The sequence below is a fragment of the Salmo salar genome, chromosome ssa18 (genome assembly GCF_905237065.1).
Source record: "Salmo salar chromosome ssa18, Ssal_v3.1, whole genome shotgun sequence".
Classification (NCBI taxonomy): domain Eukaryota; kingdom Metazoa; phylum Chordata; class Actinopteri; order Salmoniformes; family Salmonidae; genus Salmo; species Salmo salar.
In genome coordinates, this window is record NC_059459.1 from 63,350,630 (window position 1) to 63,372,072 (window position 21,443).

The 21,443-nt window shown below is 41.3% G+C and overlaps 1 protein-coding gene across 2 annotated transcripts in view; it reads left to right on the forward strand.

The window, feature by feature from the left end:
• LOC106577627 (phospholipid-transporting ATPase ABCA1) overlaps positions 1-21,443 on the forward strand; it is a 230,701-nt gene that overhangs the window by 124,713 nt on the left and 84,545 nt on the right. For both annotated transcript variants that reach the window (XM_014155904.2, XM_014155905.2), the window contains exons 30-32: positions 4,665-4,792; positions 12,296-12,397; positions 13,601-13,790. In XM_014155904.2, coding sequence (XP_014011379.2) covers positions 4,665-4,792; positions 12,296-12,397; positions 13,601-13,790 — 420 coding nt within the window. The remainder of the gene's footprint in view (positions 1-4,664; positions 4,793-12,295; positions 12,398-13,600; positions 13,791-21,443) is intronic.

Here is a 21,443-nt window from a genome sequence, read left to right on the forward strand (position 1 = left end):
AACAATTAGCTCGCTGACAGGTTGCTATTAGCCTATTAAGTGTGTGTCTCTATCATTTTGTGGGTCATTTTAATTTCCAGTCAGAACCAATACACGGTTATCTATTTACACGACACCTTCAATTTGTCTTTCATCAGAGAGGATACACAATTGTTGACTTACAACCTGAGAATTTGTTGTTCTTTTCTCATTTATTTTGAGCTCTGCTCCCTTATTAATCACAAAGATGAAAATCTATATTCATAACACGTGTATAGACGTGGTGTAACCCCATCAGCGATGAATGATACCACGACATTGAATTAATTACACTCCAAAGGCATCGTAATCATAAAGTGCACCACTCCGCTCCTTCCATTTGCTCATGTGTAAACCTACCACCTGCCGCGTTATAGAACACACTTCCTCCTGTAACTCTGCAAAACTGATCCCACCATTAGTCACTGTCAATCCCGGACGTCGCTCTGTTGCGTTAGCGAGGGGAGGTGTGTGGAAGTGTGTGTGTGTGGAGTGTTAGTGATTCCCAAAATGCACCCTATTCCCGATATATTGCCATACGTTTCATTTTGGGCTCTAGTTGAAAAAGTAGTGCCCTATGGAATATTGGGATGCAGACTGTTTCAGGGCTACTCTCCTCCCTCCTTCCTCCTCTCTTCTTCCCCATTCATGTCACTTGCAGGACTGAGAAAGGGCCTGACCGTCATGTAAACACCTCCCATTGTCAGCTGATTGTGAAGAGCATCTCTTCAAGCAGAGCCGGTGGGGAATTCAAAAGAGATGATGGTGTGAGACTCAAAGGGAAGTGATTTATGGGGACGAAAGTTAGGGGATGGACGCTTATGGATGTGGTGGGGAGGCGAGCTCATTGGTTGTGTCGTGTGAGCGAACTCGACTGAATCGGAGCTCGGCGTGCGTACATGGGATTGATTGCGATGCCTTTTGGAAAGGGGATTCCAGAGCTACTTGTGTGAGGAAGCATCGTGTTTCATTCAAAGTGGAAGTCCTCTGCCTCCACAGCAGATGACCCTCCTGCCAATGGAAGCACGGGGGGGGGGGGGTTGCGAATCAGGCCCCTCATAAGAATTAAACTATTTTGTTGCTGTGCACCCCCAAGACATGTTGGCCATTCCCAAGAGTGAATGTGTAATTTGAATACAGCCGATAGTTTGCGGCAAAGTGAAGTGATATCTAGTGACACTTTTGTGTGTTATGCCAAACAATTGGTATTAACATTGCACTTGAAGAACAATCATCATAAGAAACATTGAATGCGGGAAACCAGACCCATGACTCAGCATATGTTGTAATTTTAAGCTCAAATTACTTGGACAGTTTCATTGAAAAGTGAATGATGTCAATCTCGGGGCATCATACGCACAGGGAAATGAAAGGACAGTCTTGTTTTTTGTAGACTCCTACGACATTGTCCTTCCAGTCTCTTTGTTCTACCATTTCTCTATTATCCTGTGGTTTACTCGTCAGTAAGTTGATGGTCTGAGCTGCTCTTTGACTTCTCAGACCTGTAACCAATGGCAACAAAGTTACATCCTTAAACTTGGCCCCCGAAGTAGCTTTCTGTGGTGTTCTGAAATGTTCCATCAATTGCTTATTTCTTCTTATTAGTCATCAAATTAGCCTGTGTATTGCAGTGAGCCTCTGTTATTAGCACTTGTGAATTAGTCTAATTTATTATCGCGAGTCATTGTTATTTCCTGTCAATTAGCATTTAATGGCCAACATCGTACATTATATACTGTAGCATCACCTTGACAACCCAGGTCAGATACATAGTGTGGAGAGTGCAATGCATATCACTTATGTTGTTCTACATTGATTCCACACTGGTCTGGATTGAGACCAAGGTGTCATGATTAGGATGATTATCAAAATCCCTGTTGATGGAATATAATTAAATAGAACACTATTAGTATATCATATACTGTACAGTACCAGTCAAAAGTTTGGACACACCTACTCATTCATTTCTTTATTTTTACTATTTTCTACATTGCACAATGATAGTGAAAACAGCAAAACTATGAAATAACACATATGGAATCATGTAGTTACCAAAAATGTATTAAGAAATTCCAAATATATCTTATGTTTGATATTCTTCAAAGTAGCCACACTTTGCCTTGATGACAGCTTTGCACACTCTTGGCATTCTCTCAACCAGCTTCACGAGGCAGTCACCTAGAATGTATTTCAATTAACAGGTGTGCCTTGTTAAAAAAAGAAGGTATATTTATTTATCTTAATGCGTTTGAGCCAATCAGTGGTGTTGTGACAAGGTAGGGGTGGTATACAGAAGACCAAGTCCATATTATGACAAGAACAGCTCAAATAAGGAAAAAGAAACCACAGTCCATCATTACTTTAAGACATGAAGGTCAGTCAATCTGGAACATTTCAAGAACTTTGAACGTTTCTTCAAGTGCAGTCCCAAAACCATTGAGCGCTATGATGAAACTGGATCTCATGAGGACCGCCACTGGAAAGGAAGACACAGAGTTATCTGCTGCAGAGGCTAAGTTCATTAGAGTTAACTGCACCTCAGAAATTGAAGAATCTCAAATATAAATTATATTTTATTTAGTTTAATACTTTTTTGGTTACTACATGATTCCATATGTGTTATTTCATAGTTTTGATGTATTCACTATTATTCTACAATGTAGAAAATAGTAAAAATAAATAAAAACCCTTGAATGAGTAGGTGTGTCCAAACTTTTGACTGGTACTGTGTCTCTATGGTTGATGGTCTGTTTTACATGTAGGACGGTGTACATATTAGGACGTACGCCACATCAGACAAGTAGCACGTTGGATGCATTTTCTGTTGGATGTCTGATGCAGTATGTATGTCCTAATATGTACACTGTACATTACCTGTGCATTTGCAAGCTAGTTGATTCACAAAAACAAATGTATTGTGCCAACAAGCCAGTCTGCCCTCAAATGAACTTAAATTTTACAGTGAATCACAAAACACAATAATTGTGTTTTGGTGTTTGTATTGTACCCATTTAGAAAGATGATATTCGTTGTTTCACCAGACTTGAGTATGTGCTGCTAAACTCAGTCTATAGAGTGCATTGACATTGTGAACGTAATGACTTTTCTGTATTGTTTGCGGGGCGTTTGCAGAAGAACTACTACAAGCTGCCACACACAATTACAGTCAGAGTGTGTGTTCTGTTGTCCTCCATCTTACGTATTGTCTCATTAAGCCGCTTTTCAGTAAACGCGGTCTATTCCTTTTTCGGTGCCTGCATTTACATAGAACTCTGCGGTAAATATAGCATTTTTTCAAATGTATTGTACTGTTTGAATGGGCTCCGGCAGTTGCAGCATGCAATTAATCAAGTTGAGCAAACATCTCTCTTCAGTGGAGTACCTAACGGTACAAGTGATTAAAGAGATATTGCGCATTCTATCTGTGACTTTTTGTCAGCTCCAAGAACGGAAATGAAAAGGGAACATTTCCACGAGGGAGAGAAAGGGAGGAAATTGTGGCAGTGAGCTTCGATGGTAGAAAAGAGAATAAAGCAAAGTGGGTGACGATTGATGATGTTTGAAAGTGTTTAATAAAACTCCTTACACATGCATGGCAGCCAAAACAAGTTCACGGTGAGCATAATAATTGACACGGGTACAAAAAGGCTTCGGTCTCATGTCTTCTTGCTTGCATCACTATTGTTGTGGAGTGTAACAGAGATTGGGTGGGGGTTGGGGCTGATGATGGGGGTAGGATGATGTAACTACTGTAGCAGTAGATGTTAGGAATTACCCTCCCCACCCATCTCTTCCACAACAGGCACACACAGGCACTGGCACGGATGCACACGCCACACGCCACACGCACACACACACACAAATGCAAGCACGATTAATAGATTTGTGGCAATGATACAGTGCATTCGGAAAGTATTCAGACCCCTTTCCTTTTTCCACATTTTGTTACGTTACAGCTTTATTCTAAAATGGATTTTTTTAAAAAAAAATGTAACGTAACAAAATGTGGAAAAAGTCAAGGGGTCTGAAAACTTTCCGAATGCACTGTACTTCATTTGAATGATGCTTATTCAGTGCAGTACAGTACACATTTCCAATCTGAGTAAAAGCATGAAACAAGTGAAAAGACAAATTATCACTCCCAGCATTTACTAATTGGATTGTGCAATAACACTTTGATGCTGCCTGAGTGAGCCTCGGTCGTACACTTGAAACTACATCCCTCTTCTAGTTCTATGGGGAATATGCTCTGTTCATTTGGTTGGCTGGTGAAAGTGGTGCCGTAACACACATTATTATTTTAGATATCCCACTATTAGATTAGATTACCTTAATAACAGAACATACTGTACTGTAACAGTACTCTGTATGCAAGACTTGCATGTAGCGTCTGTCACATGATGACATGAATGACAGACCAGCCATGACACTGTCCTAACATGGAAAATAGGCAACTTTTGTTAATATCATTACAGAGTTATGTGGTCAGTCCGTTATTGTCATGAACTGTTATGACGAGCATTGTGTCAGCCTTGTGTTGTGACAGTGTCACAACAGTGTATTGACAGGATAGGACACCTAAAATAGGCATCGCCAAAGAAGCGTCATTTTGCAGCTGATTATGATATCATATCTATGTCACACAGGTGATTCTGCCTGCTGCCTTCGTCTGCCTGTCTCTCATCTTCTCCGTCATCGTCCCCCCTTTTGCTGAGTACCCCAACTTGGAGTTGCAGCCTTGGATGTACGGACTGCCCCAAACGACATTCTACAGGTGAGCCACTGAAACGTCATGCTCTCAGACTTTAAAATGACACCTCTCAGTGCAGGTGTACATGTTGATATTTGTATTGAATATGTATAAACGTAGCGAACGCAGCGGGGTAACCTGACCGGGACAGATATAAAATAATTCTTAAAAGATGTAAAGTAGTTCTACAGTGTTGTTATGAACAATGAGCATACTGTTAACTTCTTAAGGTATAGGGGGCAGTATTTTCACAGCCGGATGAAAAACGTACCCATATTAAACTGGTTACTACTCCGGCCCAGAAACTAGAATATGCATATTATTAGTAGATTTGGATAGAACACACTCTGAAGTTTCTAAAACTGTTTGAATGGCGTCTGTGAGTATAACAGAACTCATATGGCAGGCAAAAACCTGAGAAAAATTCAACCAGGAAGTGGAAGATCTGAGAATTGTAGTTCTTCTTTCTTATCCCTATCGAAACGACAGTGTCTGAGGGGTCACGTTGCACTTCCTAAGGCTTCCATTGGCTGTCAAAAGCCTTCAGAAAGTTGTTTCATCCGTCTCTTGTAACCGGGCAGAGTATAGGAGCCCAGTCAATCAGTGGACTGCCTGGGGACAAAGGGATTGGATATGCGCGATACCGCGAGCGCGCCTTTCCTTATTTTTCTTCTGGAATGAATACGCTATTGTCTGGTTGGAATATTATCGCATTTTTACGTTAAAAATACCATAAAGATTGATTTTAAACAACGTTTGACATGCTTCTAAGAACGGTAATGGAACATTTTGACTTTTCGTCTCTGGTACCACGCTCGCGCGTTATGCCTTTGGAAAGTGCTCTGTACGCACAAACAAAACGGAGGTAATTGGACATAAATATGGATTATTTCGAACAAAAACAACATTTCTTGTGGAAGTAGCAGTCCTGGGAGTGCATTCTGACGAACATCAGCAAAGATAAGAGAATATTTATGATACTAATTCTGAGTTTAGGTGACCCCAGAACTTGGCGGGTGTCTGTATAGCTTACTTTGATGGCGAGCTATGTACTCAGAATATTGAAAAATGTGCTTTCGCCGAAAAGCTATTTTAAAATCTAACACAGCGGTTGCATAAAGGAGTACTGTATCTATAATTCTTAAAATAATTGTTATGTATTTTGTCAACGTTTATGATGAGTATTTTTGTAAATTGATGTGCACATTCACCGAAAGTTTTGGTGGGAATACATTTTCTGAACATCACGCGCCAATGTAAAATGCTGTTTTTGGATATAAATATGAACTTTATCGAACAAAACATGCATGTATTGTGTAACATGATGTCCTAGGAGTGTCATCTGATGAAGATCGTCAAAGGTTAGGGCTTCATTTAGCTGTGTTTTGGGTTTTTGTGACATATATCCTTGCTTGGAAAATGGCTGTGTGGTTATTTTTGTCTATGTACTCTCCTAACATTATCTAATGTTTTGCTTTCACTGTAAAGCCTTTTTGAAATCGGACAATGTGGTTACATTAAGGAGAAGTGTATCTTTAAAATGGTGTAAAATAGTTGTATGTTTGAGAAATTTGAATTATGAGATTTTGTTGTTTTGAATTTGCCGCCCTGATATTTCACTCGCGTCCCACGTAGCCCATAGAAGTTAATGTGAATGCAGAAAACACATGCTGTAGCTGATACTGCGGATCGCTTCTAGTTCCAATGTTTGGAGGGAATAATTGTTTTGATTACTTTCCCCTAAATCAGGCACTCCATTAATTCCAGGTCTGGTCTCTAAGTGTGTGTGCTTCAGCCAACTCTTCTGACTATCGCCGTCATATCAACCCCATACTGTATGTCATCATGACATTGATTGTCAGAGAAGTTGTCTGAAGCACATAAAGGTCTAGGACCAGGCTAGTCCTTTCCTTCCATGGTTGAGTCTGCAATGACATACTAAATAATTAATCTTACTGTGTGCCCCAAATAGCACCCTATTCACAATATAAGGCACTACTTCTTTTTTTGTTGTTGAAAAATGTAGTGCACTCCATAGGGAATAGGGTGCCATATGGGACATACACAATTTCTTTCTAACCTCAAATCAAATCACAATTTATTTGTCACCTGCTTCGTTAACTAACAGTGAAATGCATACTTACTGGCCCTTCCCAACAATGCAGAGAGAAAAATGTAGAAAAATAATAACATGACGAATAAATACACAATGAGGAACGATAACTTGACTAAATACACGGGGTACCAGAACCGAGTCAATGTCCAGTGGTACGAGGTAATTGAGGTAGTACAGTACATACAGTACCAGTCAAAGGTTTGGACACACCTACTCATTCAAGGGTTTGTATTTATTTGTACAATTTTCTACATTGTAGAATAATAGTGAATACATCAAAACTATGAAATAGCACATATGGAATCATGTAGTAACCAAGAAAGTGTGAAACAAATAAAAATATATTTGAGATTTGAGATTCTTCAAAGTAGCCACCCTTTGTCTTGATGACAGTTTTGCACACTCTTGGCATTCTCTCAACCAGCTTCATGAGGTAGTCACCTGGAATGCATTTCAATGAACAAGTGTGCTTTGATAAAAGTAGATTTCTATAATTTCTTTCATTCTTAATGCATTTGAGCCAATCGGTTGTGTTCTGACAAGGTAGAGGTGGTATACAGAAGATAGCTCTATTTGGTAAAAGACTAAGTCCATATTATGGCAAGAACAGTTCAAATAAGCAAAGAGAAACGACAGTCCATCATTACTTAAAGACATGAAGGTCAGTGAATACGGAACATTTCAAGAACTTTGAAAGTTTCTTCAAGTGCAGTCGCAAAAACCATCAAGCGCTATGATGAAACTGGCTATGATGAGGACCAACACAGGAAAGGAAGACCCAGAATTACTTCTGCTGCAGAGGATAAGTTCATTAGAGTTTCCAGCCTCAGAAATTGCAGCCCAAATAAATGCTTCACGGAGTTCAAGTAACAGACACATCTCAACATCAACTGTTCCTAGGAGACTGCGTGAAACAGACCTTCATGGTTGAATTGCAGGTTCCAACTGCCGTGTCTTTGTGAGACACAGAGTAGGTCAACGGATGATCTCCACGTGTGTGGTTCCCAACATGAAGCCCAGAGGAGGATGTGTGAAGGTGTGAGGGTGCTTTGCTGATGACACTGTCTGTGATTTATTTAGAATTCCAGCCACTCTTAACCAGCATGGCTACCACGTTATTCTGCAGCGATACGCCTGTGGGACTATCTTTTGTTTTTCTACAGGACAATGACCCAACACACCTCCAGGCTGTGTAAGGGCTATTTGACCAAGGAGGGGATGGAGTGCTTCATCAGATGACCTGGCCTCCACAATCACCTGACCTTAACCCAATTGAGATGGTTTGGGATGAGTTTGACCGCAGAATGAAAAAAAGCAGACAATAAGTGGTCAGCATATGTAGGAACTCCTTCAAGACTGTTGGAAAAACATTCCAGGTGAAGCTGGTTGAGAGAATGCCAAGAGTGTGCTAAGCTGTCATCAAGGCAAAGAGTGGCTATTTTGAAGAATCTCAAATATAAAATATATTTTGATTTGTTTAACACTTTTTTGTGTTGATTCCATATGTGCTATTTCATAGTTTTGGTGTCTTCACTATTATTCTACAATGTAGAAAACAGTAAAAAGAAAGAAAAACCCTTGAATAAGTAGGTACTGTATAGGTTGGTATAAAGTGACTAGGCAACAGAATAGATAATAAACAGTAGCAGCAGCGTATGTGACGAGTCAAAAGAGTTGTGCGAGTAGGGTCAACGCAGATAGTCCGGGTAGCTACTTGGTTAACCTTTTAGTAGTCTTATGGTTTGGGGGTAGAAGCTTTTCAGGGTCCTGTTGGTTCCAGACTTGGTGCATCAGTACCGCTTACCGTGCGGTAGCGGAGAGAATAGTTTATTACTTGGGTGGCTAGAGTCTTTGACAATTTTTAGGGCCAGCCTCTTATACTGTATAGAGGTCTTGGATGGCTGGGTGCTCGGCCCCAGTGATGTACTGCAGGGTACGCATTACCCTCTGTAGCTCCTTGTGGTCGGTTGCCAAGCAGTTGCCATACCAACCGGTGATGCATTCAGTCAAGATGATCTCCTTCAACGTCATCAAGACAAAGCTGATCATGGACAACAGGAAACGGAGGGCCGAGCACGCCACCATCTACATCACCGGGGCTGTAGAGGGTTGAGATCTACAAGCTCCTCTGTCTCTACGCCAAAAAGGAATTAACATGGTCCACACACACAAACACACGACAATGTCTCTTCCCCTTCAGGAGGCTGAAAAGATTTGTCATGGGCCCTCAGATCTTCAAAAAGTTCTACAGCTCTTCTTTGTTCAAGTGGCCCAAAAAAAAACGTACATTTACCATGCCCATATTAGGATAGCCTCAATCTCAGCAGGATTTTATTTTCTCCTGAGATTGAGGCTGTCCTATTATGGGCAACATAAGCATTCTATACATAACATATCGACAAGCCTGTTTTTCTTCTTCTGTGAAAGTTCACCATCAGTACATTTTCTTTGAGAATTTCATGTTCTGCGTTTTGGGGTTTGCTTTTGAAATGCATCCCAGAAAACGTAGATATAATGTGAAAAACATGTTGAATATTTCATAGAGTTGCCGATACTCTGCTAATGTATCCAACCGCTGCAGTGACAATGAATCTTATTGGAGTCCCTGCTCCCGCACATTGATATTCTATTGAGGTTTGCTTATTTTATCCAGGGGAGATCATTGCATTGTAATAGATTGATCCCGTTGGACAGTTTAAAGGCGGCCAAATGCAGCCGTTTTTATAGCAATATCAAATCATTTCTGGGTAACAATTAAGTACGTTGCTGTAACAGTGTTCCATTAAAATGGCTTTTTATCTTCAAGGAAGAATCTTTCTGGGAGTGGTCTGAGTGGGGAGGGGAAAACTGAAAACTAGCTGTTCTAGGCAGAGAGGTTTGGAACTCTCTTTGTTATTGGTCTATAAACCAATTAACCACATGGTGACGTCAACATGGAAAGCCGAAACACGCCCCCATGCAAACCTGCTGATTAGATTGTACTTTCAACCAGCAAATATCAGAAATAACACTGATCAAACTTATTCACACTTCTACAATATTAGTTTCATCAGGTGTTTTACAATATGATACAAAAAATATGGGGAAAACAGATTTTTGACTGCACTGGGCTTTTAAACAGACAATATCAGGCTCTAGCATGTTGCTATGGAAATCACAGGTAGAGCTTCACCTTCTTAGTCAAAGTTAGACTAAAGGCAGTGAGTTTTAACTGCAATTGTTACGCCACATTAAATATGCAGAACTCAACAGAACGACCAGAATCTAGCCTGGTTATGTGTCACATCATTAGCAAGCTGAAGTTCTTTCTCTTCTCTGACATTCTCTGTGGTCAATTACTGCATATTGTCTTCTCCCCTGAATAATTTTAAGACACTTCCCTTTGTGAAGTCTTAAGCTGGAAAGCCATACCAGGCTGAGACAGAGAAGGTATGCATAATTCATGCAAGCTCAATTAGTCAATGTCAACCAAACGTGCCTGGGAAATGTGGCAAAAAAAATACAGATTCAAATGCAGGTTAAAAAGATTGGTTTAAAAAGAAGTTGTCCTGATACTAAATTCATATCACAGTATGGTCGTACATTGATGACACTATTAGATTCAAACACAATTGTCCCATGGACAAAATTGTCTTAGGACTTCATTCCTTTAACATGTAATATCCGTACAATGCTGTCTCAGATATTAAGGGAGTTGAAAGGAGGGGGTTGCATGTTTAATCAGACTACTCTCTACTCTGTTACTCTGTGACGTTTCACAAAGTTCATCCATCTGACTGATTTTCCTTTACCAGGAGAGTGAAGGCTATGATGATCAAAACCATCCTTTCTACCAAAGCAGTCTGATGAGAAAGTAACCATTTATATTTTACACTCAAGGAAACGCATCATATTTCCTTCCGGGAACATTAAGCCTATTTTATTTCCCAAATTAGTATTTCAACACTCAGATCTGCATTGTTTGTTGTAATCTCATTGCATCTAAATAGACTATTACCTGATTTTCCCTTTCTGTAGATATACCTAAGATTCAACCTAAGATTAGTTCCAGTCTGTCTCTGCTCGTTTTGATCCCCCAATTGTCTTGTTACTTTGAATAAGAGTGCTTCCCAAATGGCATCCTATTCCCTTTATAGTGCACTGCTTTTTACCAGTGCCCTACAGGCCCGGGTCAAAACTAGTACACTATATCGGGAATAGGGTGCCATTTGGGAAGCAGACCCAGCTATTGTTAATGTTAAAACAGATGGCTGAGCAAAATCCATTTTTACAATCAGCCACTTCGATTGGACTCCTCGCTTATGGTGGCGGAAATTATAGGTTGACCTTCATGAGAGATAAATGAGCCTATGAACATTGTATTAATCCCATTGGCCAACAGTGACTACAGCTGGACCCTAGCCATGATCTTTATAAAAAGCTGTTTTCGCAGCGCCAAGGTACACTCAAGACAAAGAGCAGAGATTGTGTATACATTGATTGTAGAAAGCGGTCTGTTTTTCCTCCAGGCACATATGTACAATAGCGTGCTCTGATGCACACACACACGCACTCTCACACGCAAGCATGCATGCGCGTGCGCACACACTCACACACACACACATATACACACACATATACACACACACAGAGTTTATGTTATGTTGACATGTGCTCCATTCAGTCAGAATGCCAAGAGCTTTTCTCACCCATACGTGCTCAGTGGTGTGTATTCATTTGGAAATGTAATGTTCTCAACAAAATACCAGCGACATATAACGATTCTTCAATCATCCTTTATTAAACTAAGTCTGGTTGCATGTTAGCTGGGCATCATGCACTACTTTAAATCCAAAAGTACAAAAAAAACCACTCCTGTTGGTCTCATTTCCTTTTGGCCAATTTCTCTATCTAGAGATGGATACATTATACCCATTCTCTTCATCTTTGTTGATTCCCGTGGGCCATACCCTCCGTGAACTAATCAATGCTATAGCGTGCTTGATCAACCCCGGTTACGGTATCTGGTCCAGTAATTGAAACTCCCAAAGTTCCACCAGGATAAACAGCTGGTCAGGTCATGATCCAAGTGCTTTGAGCCTGAACTTCTGCCTCACATTCAGCTCTTAAAGCCACAATGCTTCGTTTGTTTTTCAGTCAATGGCAGCCCCACCACTTGGTTTCCTGTCAATCTAAGGGATGTGGTTGGAGGGATGTAGAAATTGCAGTTTGCACCTTTCAAAATGTTCTGTTTCCACATTCTCTGAATATGTGCACAGTCTGTTTGTTATCGTGAGGACTGGGGATGTTTTGTAAATCCAAGATGGTGGGCAATTAAATGATTAGACGATCACCTTGGATTATGTCGATAATTAGCCCTCCTGTAAGGGATAGTGTTGGAGTCTAGCTAACAAGGTCCAATTTCATTACAGCAATGATGGACCGCCAAATAACACAGAGGTTGCTCGGGTGGCGGACTCTTTGGTGAATAATCCTGGGTTTGGGACTCGCTGCATGGCCAACAACCCGATACCGTAAGTATGACCAGCGGCCATTTTAACACACCTGTCCCTCAATCCACAGATTATTACTACATTTGTTTTGTTTGCAGTGTTTCTCCTGTTTCAAATGTTCTTGCACAGCATGACAATAGCTACGTTGTCCAGGAAGTACAAGAGGCTTCTAAACAGCTTCTATCCCTAAGCCATAAGACTCCTGAACATTCGAAAGGATTGGATACCCTCTGATATGCTTGGTGTAAATGTTCCCACATTGTTTTCTTGTCTGTCATTCCTTCAGATCGCCACAAGTGCATTTTGGGTGGGGGCTATGGGTCGATTTGAAATTGGGCAAACATCTCCCCCATTGGCACATTGTTCACCTCAATAAGACAATAAACATGTTGTTTTGACCAAATCTAAAGCTGGTTGATTTGGAATTGGATCAAAATATGGCCCATTGGCATGTTTTTATAAAAATGATGTTTTGACCGAATCTGAAGTTGAATATCTCATGGAGGATAATTCTTTGAGAGACAAAGTTCGGTTTTATTCTTACATGTTCTAACACAATATCCATGCGGTAAAGTAAATCATTGACTTAATCCAACCATGGAATAAGATTCTTCAAATATTAATTGCATACGACTGAAGGCATTTACAATGTATCGTATAATACATGAATAAACATAATACATTATTCACGGCTTCATTCTAACTTATATACCACCATTTATTTTATATTCATTTGTTCTGGGGTTCCCAGAGGTGAATGATGTTTGTATTGTGTAGATTTGCCTTGTTTTTTTTACGGTTAGGGGTTGAAATAATGTTGACAATAGTAAGTACCCCTGATATCCTATATCTGCTCTATCTTCTCTCTGTCAAGCCTGATCAGGTTCAACATGCTTTATCAAGCTGTTCTGCTTCCCTAATTCTTCAGCTGCTTATTGAAACATGCTACATTACCTCCATGTTTTAGATTAGGAGACTTGTATGCTGTAGCTGTGTTGATAACGTGATTTATTATCTATGTTTAGAAAGAGCTTGACCTAAAACAGGTATTATATGAGAATGGCATGTCTTTCTGAGGATAACTGCTGAGAGTTCTTCTGCCGAAGTACCATTTTTCCTATTCGGATGTTTTCTTTATTGAATTATGCTGGTTTCTTATGAAGGTTGGCAAATGGATTCACATGTTTCATCATTATCATTGTTGTTTTACCCCTTTTTCTCCAGAAATCTCCCATGTGTCCCGAATGATTCTAAGTGGTTCACTCCCACAGTGGATCCCTCTATCAGCAACATCTTCATCAACGGAAACTGGAGCATGGCCAACCCTTCCCCTAACTGCCAGTGCAGCACTCCTCAAAAGACCACCATGTTGCCAGATTGCCCACCTGGAGCCGGTGGGCTGCCTCCCCCTCAGGTTAGTCCACAATCTGGCAACCCTAGGTCTCCCTGTAACATAACGATTTACAATCGCAGTACTAGACCTCTGGCCTGAAATGTGTACTGATCTGGCAACCTGCGTTGGACCTGAAGTCTTGTGTTAGCTCCCCGAACGAATGCCTAAGCTTTAGCTCTGCCAGCTCAAGAGGGCAGGCTTCCAACCCCAGACAAAATTGGTGCAGTGACCCAGGTGCAGTGAGGAGGAGGTCAAAGGGGGGTGAAGTGTAACATAGTTGGTTCAGTGTGTTATGTCTCTAGTGTCCGGCAATGGCAATGCAGGGGTTTGAAATTGAAGTTATCTTGCCCTCAGATGTTTCTGTTGTGAAACCATGTTTCCCAAGGTAACCCTCTTTCTTGGGGTAATACTGATTGAATGCTCTGTCTCCCCATTGTAATATATACACCTTACCAATCAATCAATTTAATCCAACAGGACAATACATTATGATCATTAACCACAATTACTATATTACAAGGGTCAACCAGAGTATTCATATCCAACACCCAATATATGCTCATATGGGAACATGTATCCAGTGAATTTGGACATTGTTTTATGACATCAATGTTACTATTGTCTCATGTCTTCCACAATAGCCTTATGGCTGGTCTTAAGACAAAAATGTATGTTGAGATAATGCGTCTCATCACTCTTTTTTTGGCAACCCGTGAACTCTGACCTCTCGTAGACCAACCCTTGGAGAGCAGGTACGGGTTAGCACTGAGCTTGCTGATGTCCACCCCCTCCCCTATAACGTCCAAGACCTGAGCTTTGTCTGTCTCCTGGAAATCAATGGCAATGTTTTATAAGCTATTAGCCTATCAACATACATGGCCAAATGCAGGAGGGCCAATGTTCCTGAGCTGACCTCTGGATTCTTAATCCTGGCTGGATCGATGGCAGGTCCTTGTGGTCACCGGGCTTGGGGCTCTTTCCCCCTAGAACCATTACATGGCCTAAATGGATTGCTCCAAACGTACACTGTAAAACCGGATAAGTTCTCTACATAAAAAACACTAATTCAATTAAATCAATATGGTGAAGTGAGCACAACAATCTTAAGTCAAAGTCTACTTAATAAGTATATAGCTGCAGTTAGTGTCGGTCAGCGAGGGAGGATGTTAATCTCATTTCTATTACAGCATATTGGATGACTGTCATTCATATACCATTCACATAACTCAATATAACATCAACAGGTTTAGGCCACTACATGATACTCACATTTTCCTATACACATCATGAGGTTACTACAACCTAGCCTATGAATTAAAGTTTTCAACATAAGTGCACAGGTCGAGAGAAAAAATTGAGTAATCAAGGTGACAGACAGTGACACATTTATTACTGCCTTGCACACTCTTGCCTGCATCTAGCTGATCTAGCGTGTAATCATTAGTCCCACAGTTACAAACGAGAGTTTCAATGATCAAATTCAGGTTTGTATATCCCTGCTTTGTTCCGTTTGCTTCCTTTTAAGAAACATTTTTCAATAGAATCGGTACAATGAATACACACCTGATCACACGCAAACACAGTTCACTTTCATAGCAGCCCCATACAAACAGCATGATCATTTTGCTCGTTGTTTAATTCCTTCTCGCATCTACGCACTGTCCTCCTCTCACCTTTTCCTATGCTTGTGTGCTTCAGTGCAGTGACCATGCGAAAAATCCTTCCCAAGCCAAACCTTCATATCATAACCGCTACACACAGCCTACATTGTTGTCACCATATTAACTAACATCATAGTCAACATAGCTACTCTAACTAACGCATTAGTAAACCCGCTATAATCATGCAGTCAGCAAGCAGTTTAGCAGTTACACCGGCGGGCAATTAATTAATAAAACCAAAAGCTTACTTTGACTTGGAAGAGTTCCAGAGTTGGATAGCCATAGCCAGCTAGCTAACATAGCATCCCTCTCTGTTTGGGCTGGGTGTTTGAGTAGGCTAAACTAGCTTGCTGCATTCTCTAGCTACTCTAAGTGAAAGTGAAAAAAAATACAACAAAATATAGATAGCTCTCTTCTTCTCTCACTCGCTCTTGCTTCTCTTTTAAATTTAAAGAAATGCATTTGTTCAAAACTGTTCAACTATTGTCTTTCTCATTGAGTTAACTACTCACCACATTTTGTGCACTGCAGTGTAGACAGAGAATTACTAGAATGGACAAAGCTCCTCAGACCATTTCAATTTGACTGGATAGACGGAAGCAGTCATCGTGTGGGTTATCGGTCCACTCAATATGGCCGCCGGTCCACTCAATCACAGAACATTGACTTGAAGGGGAAATGCTATTCCATGGCTCCAATATCTTGAATGGTAATGAAAAAGCTAGACATTGATGGACAGGTGCATTCTAACTTTTATTGGAAATGGCTTTTGGTGTTTACACAAGGTTTGTTCTCTGCCAGTGCATTATGGGTTATTATTTGAGGTATGTGAGATGAGAGTCTGAGTGTGCCAAGTGATCTTGGAAACATATCTATCATAAAGATGGTAGATTATAGTCCATTACAGGACCAGAGGGAAATGTGTCTGCATACATAATGCTTTTTGTTACATTCTAGGGTCGTTCATGCTTGGCTCATTGACAGTCGTTCATGTCTTGACATGAGCTGTTTCTGTTCTGCTGGGTTTTAGGAAACCAAAAAATTTTCTAAGAAAATATGTTCCGCTCCCGCAAATGGTTTAAGTGCAATGACAAAAAGTTAAAGGGAATGAATGTACCCCTGAATAATGAACTCATGATCTAAATCTATCCCGGTTATAGGGCACGCAAAAAGTTATAATAATGTATAAAGTTTCGCAAATGATCAAAAGCACTGAAAGTCAGTATACAGTACCCAGTGGTTTGATTGACTGATTATTTTCCTTTTTTTCTTGGTGTCTTGGCATGTAAATAGAAAGTCAATATCCCACATTTACACACAAAAACTAAAACCAGTCCTTTGAGTCGTGCTTTTCAAGACACAAACATCTACGAATCCCAATACTACTAGATGGGGTAGTCATGACATTCACTGTTTTGATTCTGGGGGCTTTGTATTGACAGCCGCATCGTTTTCTTCCCTCAGACAGAAATACCACCTGTCTATTTTGTCAATCAACTCCTGGTTTGATGTGCCTGTCCAAATCCCAGCTGGGAGATATCTGTGGACACTCCTTGAGACTGAGGACAAACACTCTACTGGTGAGGAGGCGTGAGGTTGATTTGATAGGTGATCGACAGAGTTAGTCACCCACTTGAATGGTACATTCAACAGTTGATCAAAGACCAAAATAGGGTGATAAATCAAATACAGTGGATGTATAAATTTACATTCTTGTCAGAGAAGATGTAAGGAGTGACACTTTATCCCTGCAGCGCTATGCGAAGGTGTGATGCCTTTTGACATGTATTTGCAGACAGTGTTTTGACTTGCACAGACAGTTTGTGAAAAGTTCCTCTGTTTTTCACCCTTCTTTCCCCTCTCTTTTACCCCCTCCTGTTCTTAGAGGAACTTGAATGTCTAAGAGGCGGATATAGTACTGACACAGTTTCCAAACAAATATCCAAAAGCACAGTCTGACAAATCTGAGATCATTTGGTTCTGTGGAGCTTGTGAGGGAGATGACTGTTTTTTTCTGCTTGGCGTCATGTTCTGAAGTACAGATGTAGGATCTTAATGTGATCACCCTGTGGCACGAGATTTAAGATTTAAAAAGGCTTCTGATATTTGTAATTTCCCCTTTTACATTTCAGACTTGATTTTCCCTTATATCAAATGTATCAACTCCTACAAAAATATCCATGAATTATAATCCACATAATAATTCACATTTTGTCATGCTGCAAGATTATTTTCCTGCTGTAGCAAACTGGCTCAAATTAAAACCCTACATCTGTATCGCATAAACTTGGAATGAATATTTAGATGTTTGACTGTGAAGCCTTTGAATATTTTTCTAAGATTGCTAATTGGGATGTTTGACAAAATCTTGGCAAAGAGGAACTCTTATACACACACACACACGGAGACAGACGGAGACAGACGGAGACAGACAGTCAGACGGAGACAGACAGTCAGACGGAGACAGACAGGCAGGCAGGCAGGCAGACAGGCAGGCAGACAGGCAGGCAGGCAGGCAGGCAGGCGGAGACAGACGGACAGACACATGAGAGAGGCTGGAAGTAGCACATAGTAGGTCACAGAGCAGGGCCCCTGAAGCAGGTTAGAGGTTAAATGCCAGTAGGTGGCACCTAAGATTCTGATATTAGCAACCCAACCTGCCCAACCTGTGTGTTTGTGAATGCCAATGCGTATGCATGCATGTGTGTTAGTGTGTACACATTTGTGTCTGCTGAGTCCTCTCAGACAGACAGTAAGAGGCCCTTGAAAGCCAAAGGCTTCCCTTAACGACAGCCCATGCTGTTTGGTGAAAATACCCTTTTTAAAGACGCACGGCTCATCCCCAGTCCTCATCTCTTCCCCCCATCCTTCCGTCCTTCCAAGAGCTCATTTATAGCGATGGACTATCACAAGACGTCAGCCGTTGCCGGATATATAATACCTCGTTGAGCTTGTGTGAGCCTCACAGTGTACCCCCACATCCTGTGACAAAGCAGGGCCTATTTGAAGTCGCGGTTGGAAAACGGTATTATGGGATATGGATTGTTGTCGAGACAGTCGGACGAAAGGAATACCCTTTGTGTGGCCTTTCTTATTCTGACACATGGATGTTCCGGATCTCGACGAGGTTATCAAGGTGAGACGTGCTGTTGAATACATTACACGAGTCTCTCTCTCCTTCTCAATTTTTTTCCGTCCCTTCTCTAAGATCACTGTATTTTGATTGTATCTCTTTCTGCCACTCTTCCCTTCACATGGTGTTGTTCAAACACAAGCGTTCAATGGTATTTGGGGAATTTTTGGAATAGGTTGGATGATGTTGGACCATATAATCCATGCCTTTAATGAGCATGGAACATTAATGCCACGTGTAGGCCTGATGAACAAGTCAGAAGGATGAATGTTACATTTCCTACCGGCAAGACATGAGAACGTCTACTTCATTCTCCTCAAGCAGAGCTAAATGACTCATCAGTTGTATGACACAAGAATGCTTTCATTGTGATTTGTCGCATGCTGTCTAAAACAGCAGTCCTATTGGAACATACAGTATTTTACCCACATATCTTGTACGTCATTCTGAAGGAAGATGACATTCCACGCCATCTGCCCTTGTGAGTTCAGAGGAATAAGCTATACTACTCTTCAGATTTGGGAGACAGAGGTACAGACATGAAACATATAAAGATAGATGCACTTGTCGCGGGATGAATCCCACCCCCGCACACACACGCACGCACGCGCACACACACACACACACACACACACACACACACACACACACACACACACACACACACACTGGCACACACTGGCACATGCACACACTCAGGCACTGACCATACACAGTCGGGGCCAAAAGTTTTGAGAATGACACAAATATTAATTTTCACAAAAACTGCTGCCTCAGTTTGTATGATGGCAATTTGCATATACTCCAGAATGTTATGAAGAGTGATCAGATGAATTGCAATTAATTGCAAAGTCCCTCGTTGCCATGCAAATGAACTGAATCCCCCCAAAAATCATTTCCACTGCATTTCAGCCCTGCCACAAAAGGACCAGCTGACATCATGTCAGTGATTCGCTCGTTAACACAGGTGTGAGTGTTGACGAGGACAAGGCTGGAGATCACTCTGTCATGCTGATTGAGTTCGAATAACAGACTGGAAACTTCAATGGGAGGGTGGTGCTTGGAATCATTGTTCTTCCTCTGTCAAACATGGTTACCTAAAAGGAAACACATGCCGTCATCATTGCTTTGCACAAAAAGGGCTTCACAGGCAAGGATATTGCTGCCAGTAAGATTGAACCTAAATCAACCATTTATCGGATCATCAAGAACTTCAAGGAGAGCGGTTCAGTTGTTGTGAAGATGGCTTCAGGGCGCCCCAGAAAGTCCAGCAAGCGCCAGGACTGTCTCCTAAAGTTGATTCAGCTGCGGGATCGGGGCACCACCAGTACAGAGCTTTCTCAGGAATGGCAGCAGGCAGGTGTGAATGCATCTGCACGCACAGTACGGCAAAGACTTTTGGAGGATGGCCTGGTGTCAAGAAGGGCCGCAAAGAAGCCACTTCTCTCCAGGAAAAACATCAAGGACAGACTGATATTCTGCAAAAGGTACAGACTGTTGAGGACTGGGGTAAAGTCATTTTCTCTGATGAATTCCCTTTCCGATTGTTTGGGGCATCCGGAAAAAAGCTTGTCCGGAGAAGACAAGGTGAGCGCTACCATCAGTCCTGTGTCATGCCAACAGTAGAGCATCCTGAGACCATTCATGTGTGGGGTTGCTTCTCAGCCAAGGGAGTGGGCTCACTCACAATTTTGCCTAAGAACACAGCCATGAATAAAGAATGGTATCAACACATCCTCCGAGAGCAACTTCTCCCAACCATCCAGGAACAGTTTGGTGACGAACAATGCCTTTTCCAGCATGATGGAGCACCTTGCCATAAGGCAAAAGTGATAACTAAGTGGCTCGGGGAACAAAACATCAATATTTTGGTTCCATGGCCAGGAAACTCCCCAGACCTTAATCCCATTGATAACTTGTGGTCAATCCTCAAGGCAGGTGGACAAACAAAACCCCACAAATTCTGACAAACTCCAAGCATTGAGTATGCAAGAATGGGCTGCCATCAGTCAGGATGTGGCCCAGAAGTTAATTGACAGCACGCCAGGGCAGATTGCAGAGGTCTTGAAAAAGAAGGGTCAACACTGCAAACATTGACTCTTTGCATCAACTTCATGTAATTGTCAATAAAAGCCTTTGACACTTGTGAAATGCTTGTAATTATACTTCAGTATTCCATAGTAACATCTGACAAAAATATCTAAAGACACTGAAGCAGCAAACTTTGTGAAAATATATATTTGTGTCATTCTCACACACACACACAGACACACACACACACACACACACACACACACACACACACACACACACACACACACACACACACACACACACACACACATACACACACACACACACGCACACACACAAACACACACACACACCAACTCAGTGTTAATTTATCAAACAATGAATGCTATAGATCTTACCTGTGTGCCGTAGTCTTGAATGGGGGGGGGCTTGAATTGATTTGTATCTCAGGCAGACCCACCAACAGAAACCCAGAACATACAGAGAATACATTCCCTTTAAAGTGGATTTATTTTCTTTTATCCCTGCTATCCTCCCAATATGCCCTTGAAAAACTGCAGAAAGGAAAGGAAGCGAGAATAAAACAGGCCCACACAGACACAGTAGTTAGTGTGAAATTGTTGTTTCCATGGAAATGGCATGTGACAGTAAGTCTTATTACCAAATCTCAGGTATTGACTCTCATTGGCGATATTTAACCTTCACAGATGAAAAGGCCTCCATTCATGCAAAGGAATTGATAAAGCCGCCGTGCTCTGGGTATTACAATTGATGTCTTTATCATCAGGAGACCGCTCTAACTACAGACTGTTTGCAAATGATTCTCCTCATCTACTGCTGCATAGC